The following is a 12,550-nucleotide window of genomic DNA, read 5'->3' on the forward strand; positions in this document are numbered from 1 at the left end:
TAGGTGATAGTTATTTTAGTTGCAAAGGAGTTCTGCTCCTACTGTGGTACTATTTTTTTCTATTTTATGGCAATGAAGTCTATCTATCTATCTATCTATCTATCTATCTATCTATCTATCTACCTTTCCATCTATCTATCTATCTATCTATCTATCTATTCATTTTCTCATTCTCTTCCATTCAGGTTGGTGGTACAAAAGCTGGTGTCGTTCGCTTCCTAGGGGAAACTGACTTTGCTAAGGGGGAATGGTGTGGAGTAGAATTAGACGAACCTCTGGGAAAGAATGATGGTGCAGTGGCTGGAACAAGGTGAGTTCAAGTTCAGGAAAGCAGCACACTACCTGAGAGTGATACAGGTTTTGTGTCTTTTCTGATAAGTCTCTTGTACATTGTTGTGGGGATTCTACAAGACTTCTCAGTCTGTTTTGCAATAATCTTGCATCTGAGTCAGAAAGCTACATGGGCACTCCTCTGTGTCTTCCTTTATGGCAGGATGTGGTCGGACTGGATGGCTCTTGTGATCTCTTCCAACCTGATGCTTTTATGATCCTCTCAAAGAGACATTTAAAAGTTTTTATATCTGAAGTGCTAAACAAAGTGTCTTTTGCTGAATTCTGTTCCAGTCGTGGCATTGAGACTCTTCAGCAGTGATTCTTCTTTCTTTTTTTAATGGGCCTTTTTCTCTTTACTTGAACTTGACCATGCTGGTATTACATCTCCCACTTCTTTTCAGTCGAGTGCTGCTGTACTTATCTAGAAATATAGGATGCATCCCTAAGAGGGAGGGGAAGCATTTCTTTCTCAGTTTTTTTTGTGTCTAGCTGTGCCGCTCCTTCTGTGTTTTCTGTCAGCAGTATAGATTATTCAAGCATCAAAACTAGATGACTCTTTCAGCTAGCTGTATTAGATCTAATTCTGTAAAACTAGCCATATTTGTCCATGCATAAGTCCACTGATAGACCCTCCTTCATTGGCGGTCTTTAACCAGGGAATGAACAAATGTGCCTCATTCATACAGCTCTGAAGACTCAAAAGGAAGTGTATTTGGGGTTATGAGGAATGAAAGAACAAGCAGGGCAAACCGTTTAAGGAAATTCTGGGAAAATGCTGAGTATTGGGGTAGTAATAATTTGATAACTTTATAGCAACATATGGCAATGTGCAATCATGAATATACACGAAAACTGTTCTGTGGAATGTCAAGCATAGCCTCTGCAAACTACAGAGGAGCCATTTAATTAAGACTATTGACTTTTTGGCAGTTATGCTTTTGCAAGAGAGCATTTAATAGCTTTTGACACAAAGTACTGTATTCCTTCAATTCAAAGATTCACTTTTTTCCTAGATAAACATCTCTAAAAATGGGGTGCATTTTCGAATCGCAAGTGTATCATGTATTTATTCATCATGGTGTCTGCGAAATCGCACATACCCCTGTGCATGTGCAGCTATTCGGAACATTGTAGAGCTTATAGATTGAAACATTTTGGCAGAGGCCCACCCACGCTCCCCAAGTACTATCAAAGCCCGTGGGCAGGGCTAAGCCTCAGTTCCTTTTTTCCGCTGCGAACAGCAGCTTAGGAACCTCTCCTTGTACCTTTTTATCTTTTTCTTAACTGTTTTAACAATCACTCGGTTTGACTTGGACTTTCCACTGACTACTCGCTTGCCCTTTCTGTTGAAATTTGACGTATACTTACTGGATTGACTTGGACTTCAATTCGAACCTCTCCTAATGACGCGACCTTCTCCATTCCTGACTTCAAAACCCCTGACAACATGCTATCTGGACAGCCCATAACCCTCATTAAGTCTACCTTATTCTTTAAAAAGTGCAGAGCCTGCAGAGAGAAACTCCCAGACTCAGATGGACAAAATATGTGTCTCCTGTGCCAGGGGATAGCCATGTCCCTCAAGCTTGCCAAATTTGCCAAGAATTAACCTCCCCCCCCCCCCCAGGCATGCCGCAATAGTCCTGCCTCAAAGCTCTCTTATACAAGCAAGCCCTGGCTCCGGAGAACACATGGTCCAACAAACGCCTGGCTTCGGAGGCGCTGTTGCTCCCCTTCGCCTCACCCCCCCCCCTCCACAGAACGCGGTGGTACCCAGACCTCGCGTGACAATTATCCGCCCCCGAAATGGCAAGAAAGAGGGCAAAAGCCCCTAAACAACCCCACCTGGGGGCTAGAGCAAAGGAGAGCCAGAAAAAAACCAAAAAAGGATGGCAACTCACTGGCCTGAAGCCCTTGAGTCCTCTTCAACTGGGGCAAGAATCTTCCCCAACTGGGGCTGTGGATCAAGACCCCTTGGTCCCTTCCTCAGTGCTGGAGGCACCATCCCAGCTAACACCAATGGAGCCTCAACTCAATCCAGAGGAGGCTACATTGCCGCATCATTCTTCGGACATACCTGCTGGCGGTGGTCCCGAGGCTGAGCTTCTCCCTCACTCAGACCCAGTTGTGCTGCCCTCAGAGGCAGAGTGGGAAAGACACCCAACCTCAGTACTGAGGTCTAGGGGCCACTTGACTGAATGCCGTCACTACTATAGCCGCCATTCCCCACTGTACCGACGATCTTTACCCACCATGGAGTGCTGGAGTTCTCGATCCCATAGCCCATTGAGTGCATCCTATTACTACCTGCAGTCTGGATCGCCCGACTCCTACTCCTACTACGCACATCCAGATTATGCCTACCCTGGATATCCTCTACCTCCTCCATATGTGTGCTGTGGATGCTGCTGTTACACCGACTGCTTCCAGGATTGGAAAGGTCACGTCCACTCAGGCACAAGGCATCTGTCTGCCCCAGCTGCCACTGTCTCCTACTTACTTACTTACTTACTTACTTAGGTGATCCCTTGTTGTCCAAGTAGGATTGTCTTCCAAGATTGGTGTACTGACGGTGGGTCCGTAGGTGAATGTGAAGCCCTGTTCTTGATCTGCATGTTCTCCCACAGTGAGGGCATTGGTTTCCAGGTGGAAGGCAGTCCTGGTCGGGGTTGGCTTGACGTGCCTTCCTCCTGGCACATTTCTCTCTTTCGCCCTCCATTCATGCCTCTTCAAATTCTACAGCACCTCTGGTCACAGCTGACCTCCAGCTGGAGCATTCAAGGGCCAGGGCTTCCCAGTTCTCAGTGTCTATGCCAGGGTTTTTAAGGTTGGCTTTCAGCCAATCTTTAAATCTCTTTTCCTGCCCACCAACATTCCATTTTCCATTCTTGAGTTCGGAGTAGAGCAACTGCTTTGGGAGACGGTCATCAGGCTTCAATGCTGGTGGTCTTTGCTTCTTCCGGCATGCTTACATTTGTCCGCTTCTCTTCCCTAGAGATTTGCAGGATTTTTCAGAGGCAACGCTGATGAAATCGTTCTAGGAGTTGCATGTGACATCTGTAGATAGTCCACGTCTCACAGGCGTATAGCAGGGTTGGGAGGACAATAGCTTTATAAACAAGCACCTTGGTATCTGTACAGATGTCCCGGTCCTCAAACACTCTGTGCTTCATTCAGAAAAATGCTGCACTTGCAGAGCTCAGGCAGTGTTGCATTTCAGTGTCAGTGTTGACTTTTGTGGAGAGGTGGCTGCCAAGGTAGCGGAAATGGTCAACATTTTCTAATGTTACACCATTAAGCTGTATTTTTGGCATTGGAGAGGGATCGGCTGGTTACTGCTGGAAGAGCACTTTGGTTTTTTCGATGTTCAATGACAGGCCGGGTTCTCGTATGCTTCTGCGAAGGTGCTTAGAGTGGCTTGTATGTTTTCTTCTGAATGTGCACAGACACCGTTGTCATCAGCATACTGGAGTTCTATAACAGATGTTGTTGTAACCTTGGTTTTGGCTTTCAGTCTGCTGAGGTTAAAAAACTTGCCATCTGTCCAATAGATGATTTCCACTCCGGTGGGAAGCTTTCCATCAACAAGATGAAGTATCATAGCGATGAAGATGGAAAATAGGTTTGGGGTAATAACACATCCCTGTTTGACACCGGATTCCACGTTAAATGGGTCATTTTGGGAGCCATTGCTGTCGAAGACTGTTGCCATCATGTCATCATGGAGGAGCCACAGGATGTTCACAAATTTGTTAGGGCACCTGATTTTTTGGAGGATGGTCCAGAGAGCACTGCGATTCACTGTGTCGAATACCTTTGCAAGGTCAATGAATGCCATGTACAGTGGTTGATTTTGTTCCCTGCATTTTTCTTGGAGTTGTTGTGCAGTGAAGATCATTCAAGGATTCTTGTGAGGATTTTCCCTGCGGAGGTTAGAAGGGAGACACCTCAGTAGTTTATGCAGTCTGTTCTTTCTCCCTTTTTGAAGAGGGTGATGATGGTGGCATCCTTGAAATCTGCTGGGATTTTCTCGGTCACCCACAGTTTTTCTATAAGCTGGTGGAGTTGTTGTGTCAGCTCAGGTCCTCTTTAAAGATTTCAGCAGGGATCCCATCAGGTCCGCTGGCTTTGTTTTTTTTTTGTTTGTTTGTTTTGTTTTTTTTTGTTGGCTGATGGCATTGCTGACTTCTTCCAAACTAGGCAGTGCTGCAAGCTCATCCCTGGTTTATTGTTGCGGGATTTTTGAGAGAACCTCTTTAGCCACATTGGAGCTGCGATTCAGGAGGCTTTGGTAGTGTTCTTTCCAACGTGAGTCGCCTGAGGGCTGAGAAAAACGGCATATAAATAAAGTAAATAAATGAATGTAGTGTAATTGATTTTTTGTCCTTCACAAGTTTGGTTCCATCTGATGAGCATAGAGGCTGTATGCCATTTTATCTTGGTCCATAGATGACCTTTGTGGCTTTGAAAAATCCCAGAGCATCATGGGTGTCTGCCAGGTATTGGATTTCTTCAGCCTGCTTCGTCCATCAGATGTTCTTGAGTTCTCTTGTCCTTCTTTGGACCTCAGATTTTGGACTGGCGTAGATCTTTTTCTTAGCAACACAGTTGACGTCTCTCTGCCATGTTTGGAAGGCTTTCCTTTTCTTGTCAGTTAGCTGTTGGATTTCGTCATTTTCATTAAACCAATCTTGATGTTTCTTGGTTTGTTATTCAATAGTTTCTTCGCAGGCTGTGATGATGGAGATCTTCAGTTTGTTCCAATGTGCCTCAACATTTTCAGGGTGTTCTATGGTTAGATGGTCCTTAAGTGCTGTTTAGAGAAGGGCTCGTTTGGAGGGCTCCTGAAGGACTTGGGGGTTCATTTTGGGGGTTATCTTTCTTCCTTGGAGTCTGCGCTTGGGGGCGATCTTGATAGCCATTGTGGATCGGATTCGCTTGTGGTCTGTCCATCAGTCATTAGCACATGTCATGGCTCTTGTGAGAAGCATGTCATGGCAGTCTCTGGCACGTGTGATTATGTAGTCTAAGAGGTGCCAATGCTTTGACCGGGGGTGCTTCCATGATGTCTTGAACTTTTTTTTCTGGAGGAAGAGCGTATTGATGATGACAAGGTTGTGTTCCTCACATTTGGTGAGAAGCAGGATGCCATTCGAGTTGCTGTTTCCAACCCTAGACTCCTTTTTCTTCCTTCAGCTGTCTCTCTCTCCTGCTTTCCTGGTCTCCTGAAGTGCTGCTATGTTGATGTTAAAGCGTCCCAGCTCCCTTGCAATGATAGCAGTTCTGCGTTCAGGGTGTTCATTGTCAGTGTTGTCCATCAGTGTCCATACGTTCCATGTTCCAAAGTTCATTTTTTTGGCCGCACGGTGGTGACCCCACTGGACGCGGCAGTCCAGTCGGGTAAGAGAGGTAGACTATGTTTAGGGCACCTTTTCTAGCCCCTTCCCCATGTGGGATGAGCATAGTGGATCCTAAAAAGGGCTGTTCAGTCATGGATACAGCTGCCGAGCTACTCAACTGCCTCGGACATTGAGGTAGAACAATTGAGTCTGTATCCACCACCCATGTGCCAGTCGGTGACTAGGGGCTTCCAGATTTCACAGTACTGCCTTCGTCGCCACTTGTTGATTGCCATGGGACTTTGGTTTGTTTTTATTTTTCTTGGAAGACGCCTGTATGTGATTTTTTTTTAATGTGTGGAGGTCAGTGCACAACTGATCGACACACAGTCTTCACAGAGTGAGGTTCCACTGGTGGCATAGTTAACACGACAACCGTGGCTTCTCAGTCTGTTGCAGCTTTCTTCCGCCTTCACAGCCGTTGTAACATGTAACATGTTATCCTCTGCCTGCTCCGCCATTGAGGTCTTTAGGTCTTCGGACTGTGCTTGGTCTGGAACCTCCACCACGGCCACTCCTGGAAGTGTACGACTCCAGTCGTTATGCCTGTAGGTTCATTGGAACACACAAGCCCCCTTACCATGACAAGGTCCATTGAGGGGGTGTCTCCTGCACCCGTAGAGTGAATCCTCCTCCCCAGCCTGCACCCCTCCACATGAGGCCCCGGGCCTGACAGACTCCTCCTCCCAACAAGAAGAGGAGGAGGAGCATGAGGCCACTAACACCAAAGCAGGTGAGAACGTCCCTGCTACATCCTGCCCCCAGACAGACCCAGAACTTGACCTCCCTCACTCAAAGAACTTCAAAAACTTCTCAGCCCTTCTCATCAGACTGCCACGGGCCTTGAAGCTGCCCATCCCACAACCCACAAAAGTGGTAGAGGACCCCTGCTTCCCATCCTTGGAGCAGCAGGCCCCAATGTCTACTGTGCTACCTTCCCTGTCCTACTTACTCCATCCTTAGTCACAATGACCCCAAGTGAGCAGAGAACCTATATCGAGTTGACCTCTTTTCAGCAACTTGGCTAGCTAAATAACCTAAGCCCATTTCTATAGTTATGGACACGCAGTTGCACCCTTCCCAGAAGGCCCAGACCTCACCCTCAAATAAAGAGGGGGGGGGAAACTAGACACCATGAGGAAGAAATTTTACTCATGAGCATGCCTCTTCACTCAAATGGCATACGATGATGTTTAGTCTACATGAGTGTCTACCAGAAGTCTGGGGCAAGATTGCACCTTACCTGGATTTCCTCCCCCCAGATAGTAGTTTCTGCAACTGAGCAGACAGCTTCGGAACCTTGTAGACTAAATTAGAAACATTTTTGGCGGTAGCCCTGCCCACTCTCCCCTTGAGAGTATATGTAGCCAGTGGGAGGGGCTACTGCTTCATTTCTTTTCATCCGCCACTTTCTCAGCAGCAAAGAGCCTTCACTTGTGTGACTAGCTTAATCGGACTGCCTGATTAGATTGACTGGACTTTCCCACCTTTCTCCTCACTTGACATGGACTGTTATTGGACTCTGATTGCTAAATATTGCCTCATTGGTGTTTATGGCTGCTAATTCTGTGTTTAAACGCTGTGCTTCATGCTCAGCTGGTTATACAGACAATGATGGTGACTCGCTTTGTCTTCCCTGCTTGGAGGAAGGACATTTGTCCCAATCGTGTTCCATATGTATGGCGTTTACGCCACTAACGAAGAAAAACCAATTTTCCCACCTGAAGGCGGTTTTGTATGAGCGGGCCCTGCAGCCTCCCCCCCGCCCCAAGCAAACCGCCTTGTCGGCGCCGCTGTTCCCTCAGGGAAGAAGTACTTACTGATAATGGCCGCCAGCTCCCAAGTGCCTTTGGCGCAAAAGAAAAGACCAAGAGGGGTAAGACTCATGAATGACTGTGTGGGGGCGACAGCACATTGGAGCTTTTGTAGAGGGCTGGAACACCTTCTGCCTTGGCGCAGACAGCAGTAACCCCGCCTCTGGGGCAGGAAGATGGTTCCCCGAACCCGACTTTGCTAGAAGTGCAGCCCTCTCTCTTGATTGACCCCCAACCGCCACCAGAAATCTTGGTGGGGGCAGTGAGCCGCTGACTGATCCTCCAACGCTGGCTCTCTCTGCACCGTCTCTCCCGGGCCCATCCGTACTAGAGGGATGGGAGGAGCAAGTGGACAGCTCTGTGCTGGCCCCGCCCCCACCATTGGGCCCATACTTCTCACAGCAGCTGAGCTCCAGGGGCTTTTTGCAGCGTCGGCGTGCGCACCCTCCATTGTGCAGCCGACGTCGTGTGGCCAGGCATCAGCTGCTCCTCCTCCTCTGACTCTTGTCATCCTCCTCCTCCCCGGGGACGGTACCGAAGGAGGGGCTGCAAGCATGCACGATGGCCCTGATCCTCCTCCTGCCGGAGGGGCGATACGTAACTTTTCCTCCTAACCCTACTTACTAGCAAGTGACTCCACAAGGGCAATGCCTGTACTTGGGGCCCTCAGCTGCCCAGATGCTCCCTTCCCAACCTGTGGCTTTGTCCCCTGGGTTTTCCCCATTACAACTCACAGCCTTGCTCCCTCCTGCCCAGGCCAAGCAGCCTGCTGGCGTTTCTGTCCCCTCAGGGGAAAGAGACCTACCTGTAATGGCCACCGAGAATGTGGCGCCATTGGCGCGAGAAGGGAAGGCAAAGAGGGCCAAGGTACAAAATTGCACTGGTGTGGCAAAGCTGCTTTGGAGCCGCCGAGAGGGCTGGTATTTCTGCTGCCCAAGTGCAGTTAATGGAAGCCCCTCCCTCGGGGCAGAAACAAGGCTCTCTGAGCCCGATTGTGCTGGAGGTGCAGCCGGCTTTTGCGAGCTTCAGCTGCCTGAGGAGATTTTGGCAGGGACCCAAGATCCCACCCCGCTGAAACTGTCTCTTCTGATGCCGTCCCTCCCAACTTCCTCCATGCCGGGGGCACAAGATCAGAAGATGAACAGCGCGGCGCTAGCCCCACCCCCTCCTTCGGGGCTGTATCTCTCCCGGCATATGGGCTCAAGGGCCTCCTCAGCGCCATGCACTTCGGCACCAGCATCGCACCTGCTCTTCCTCAAGGAAGTTCGGGCTCCTGTTCCTTTTCGGGTTTTTGTCCTCCCCCTCTTCGGGCAGGGGCGGGTGATCCTGGAAGAGGGGACGAGGACGATCGCGATGGTACCACTCTTCATCCCGCTGGGGCCATACCTCCTAATCCTGGATATTGGCAATGACCCCTCAGGGCCAATATTTGTACTTTGGGCCAACAGTTTCCTCTGTGGGCCCCCTCCCCCAAACAGGGGCCATGCAACTGGGGTCACAATCCTCCTCCCGTTGTAAGGGATATGTGTCTGCCCATTCTGGGGTTCTGCCAACCCTACATATTTGCATATGACCCTGCAAGGTCAATACTTGTATTTTGGGCCTTCAGACCCCTTGATGCTGCCTTCCAAAGCGGGGGATTTGCAACCAAGGATTTCCCCTTCCATGTTGGCACAAGGCCCAGTTTCATGCTCACCACTTCTAGCACCCTCTTTGGCGCAGTGGGGCACAGTACCAATGGCACCGTCCTTTGTGCAGCCGGGCTCGGTACCGCCAGAGCCCCTATGGCGCAGCACGGCACGGTACTGCAGTTCTCCCCTTTGTACAACCGGGCTTGATGCCTCCAGTGCCTGCAAATGACTCAACAGACCTCAGGCCAGACTGCCTCTATTTCCACCCCAAGCCTGCAACCTCAGCTTAGGCAACAACTTCTTGTGCCTGTATGTGTCGTTTCAGAGGTGGCCCATGAGTGGAAAGTTATTCACCTCGATGACTCAGATTCACCTCGATGACTGATGATGTGCCTGGTGCTTCACAAACTGCTAAATATGATGTTCAGGACTTTCTTCCTACAGATGACTTTAATAGGTTTATTTTCCTGTCGTGAATTCATACATTTGGTATCTCTGCGCCTACGCAGCAGCACTCGGAACCTTCTAGAAAATAAAAACTGACAGTTAGACCCCCTGGTTAGCCACCCCCCTTCCCCGAGTATATATAGCCCGTGGGCGGGGCTAGCCAGCAGTTCTCTTAATCCGCGGTGTCACAAGCAGCTGGAGAACCTTCTTTCATCTCTTGCGAGCTAAAACATTATCGGACTATTTTTGAGGTATTTCAACTTCTGGACCGCACACAACAATTCTTCGAGTTAATCCCTCTATTATGACGACCACTTCTTTTAAGAAGTGCTCCAACTGCCCAGATTTATTGACCGATAATGACGGGCATGCCCTCTGCCTCACCTGCCTGGGCGAGGGCCATCTAACACAAGCTTGTTCCGTCTGCTTGTCTTTCACCCTGCAGACGAGAAAAAATAGAGTGTCAAGACTGAAGGCGGCCCTCTATGAGAGAGCCCTTCTTCCCTCAGCCCCTCTGGAGCATTCTGCCAAATGAGTTAGCTTACCGAGTACTGGATCTTCCATGGGGCCAGCTAAAAAGAAAGCCAAAAGGCCAAAAGATAACGCACCACAAAATGGCCGCCAAGCCTCCGCAAAGGAAACGGCCTCTGTGGGCAGGACGGAAAGTTTGTTAGCCGTCCATCAAAGCCATGACGTCCTATCGAAACCGAGAGCACAAATGGAGGAGCTCCCCCTGCTGGAGCCTAGATACACTCTAGAATGCTGATCTAACTCCACTATGCGCTGCGCATGCGCGTAATGGAGGGCTGGGATCGGAGGCACACTCGACACCGTCAGTGCCGATCCTGTCGTCTCCTTCTGCTGACTGTGTGCAGAATGTTAGCACTGTAGAAACCAGCGGTCCTGACAATGTCGTATCGGCTCCTCCTGTGGCTATCCCCTGGATATCGAGGAACCAGGCCTTAGAAGGTCCCTCCGGCGCCCCTCCCACTATGAGAGCCGAAGCCCCTCCCCTTCCGGAAGATGCCGATACCTTGCAACAAGGGGGCAGGGACCGCCGGGATCAAGCCCCCTCTATTAACGGGGATTTAACATCACAACAAACCGCTTTCGCCTTGGCCCATACAACACCAAGGTCAGCGCCTGAAGCCTGTCAGCAGCCATGGCTGCGTCATGTTCCCCGCCGTGGAAGCAAGCGCCCGAGGCGCTCCAGGTCGCCTTCCAGAAGGAGTGTGCGCTCTTGGTGGCATCGATACCGGTCGGGATCCAGAGGCAGGTCCCGTGCCCGCTCATCATCTTCCTCTTCCTCATCTTCCTCCTCCTCGTCCTCCAGAAGATATTCTAGACGCCATAGGCACTCCCGCTTCTCCCGGCCTCCGTGCTGGGGTCCTGCAGCCATGGGCCCTACACCATTCCCAGGCTACTGGCAAGCGGGCCCATCAGGCCAAATGATGTTTATACAAACGCTGATACCTACCATGTCGGCCCCCATGTTACCATCTTCCCATGAGGGAGGGGTTTTGAGAGTAACAGCCACTTATCCTTCTGCTGAGATGGATGGCCCTTCAACCTCTGCGGCATCCACCTCAATGGGCTCTATAGGAAGGTCCAATTTTGTAGCTCAAACTTTGCTTAAGCCTCCAATTGTGTCGTCCTCTCAAACTATGTGTGGACCTCCTACTGATTCGGCCTCTGCACACCAAACAGTGAATGGTGCTAATTCTGTGTTGACCTCATCACAACCTTCAGGCACTGTGACGTACTTTAATGACCACAACATGCCAGCTGCCATTCCTGTGTTGACCTCTCCTCATGTGCAAGGTGACTCCACCCCTCAGGGGCCGACTGCTATTGCGCTATCCGATGTACCTTTGCAAAAACCAATTGAACTGGACAGTTCTAATGATGAGGATCCTCACTACCTCTGAGGATGCTTGCCATAGATGCAGGCGAAACGTCACGAGAAATGCCTCTAGAACATGGCCCTATAGCCCGAAAACCCCCACAAGAACCTAGGGATTCCAGCCATGAAAGTCTTCGACAATACAGTTCTAATGATGACTCTGATGTACCTATTGCTCACAGCAGGGGGGGGAGTGAAAATGTGCCTCTTATACAACCAGCAGAATTTAACAAGTTTAATGCTTTAATAGAAAGGATGATTAAGGCTTTAGACTTGCCGGCTCCAAAACCCCCCGAGCACGTGGAAGATCCCATGTTCCCTTCTGAGGAACAAGTCATTTCTCCCGCTGCCCCCTTACCCATACTGCCATATCTTCTGAAGTTGGCATGGGTAGCAGACATGTCCCCTGCATTGGTTCCAGCTATCCCAAGGAGGCTGGATTCCTTGTACAAAATAGATGTTTCCTCTGTTAGATGGGTGATTCCTCCTCCCAAGCCCAATACCGTGGTGGCAGAGGTGGCCAAGACTAAATGCCCCAAAAATTCTCTTACTGCACCTCCTGATAGCGAAGGGGAAAAGGCACATCTTTCAGCAGGCCTCATTACACGTATGGCACACTATGCTACCTACATGAGTGGGTACCAAAGTTTCCTGTGGGCTAAGATGGTGCCATACATTGAGTCACTCCCCTTAGATCAACAGTGCCTCCCGAAGGCCTTACAGGCAGAAGCAATGGCACTTTCTAAAATGCAAAAAGATTTTGCGAAACATTTAGCTGAGATGGCTGGAAATCTATTTTCCACAGCGACCTCAATTAGGAGACACGCGTGGCTGCAGGCTTCTAATTTGTCAGAGGAGGGGAAGGCATTAGTGGAAGACCTCCCTTTTCACGAGGAGGGTCTGTTTAACCCAGAGACAGACGTCAGAATGAAAGAAAAGCAGGATGTAAGGCCAACAAATTTGGCTATGTCTGGTAGCCTTACTCGCAACAAAAACGTTGGCATCCATCTGCCAATTTCCGCA

The 12,550-nt window shown here is 49.6% G+C and overlaps 1 protein-coding gene across 19 annotated transcripts in view; it reads left to right on the forward strand.

Moving 5' to 3' along the window:
• Positions 1-12,550, forward strand: part of CLIP1 (CAP-Gly domain containing linker protein 1) — a 172,636-nt gene that overhangs the window by 45,280 nt on the left and 114,806 nt on the right. For all 19 annotated transcript variants that reach the window (XM_060785988.2, XM_060785995.2, XM_060786003.2 and 16 more), the window contains exon 4: positions 186-310. In XM_060785988.2, coding sequence (XP_060641971.2) covers positions 186-310 — 125 coding nt within the window. The remainder of the gene's footprint in view (positions 1-185; positions 311-12,550) is intronic.

Source organism: Anolis sagrei, chromosome X (assembly GCF_037176765.1).
Source record: "Anolis sagrei isolate rAnoSag1 chromosome X, rAnoSag1.mat, whole genome shotgun sequence".
In the NCBI taxonomy this organism is placed as follows: domain Eukaryota; kingdom Metazoa; phylum Chordata; class Lepidosauria; order Squamata; family Dactyloidae; genus Anolis; species Anolis sagrei.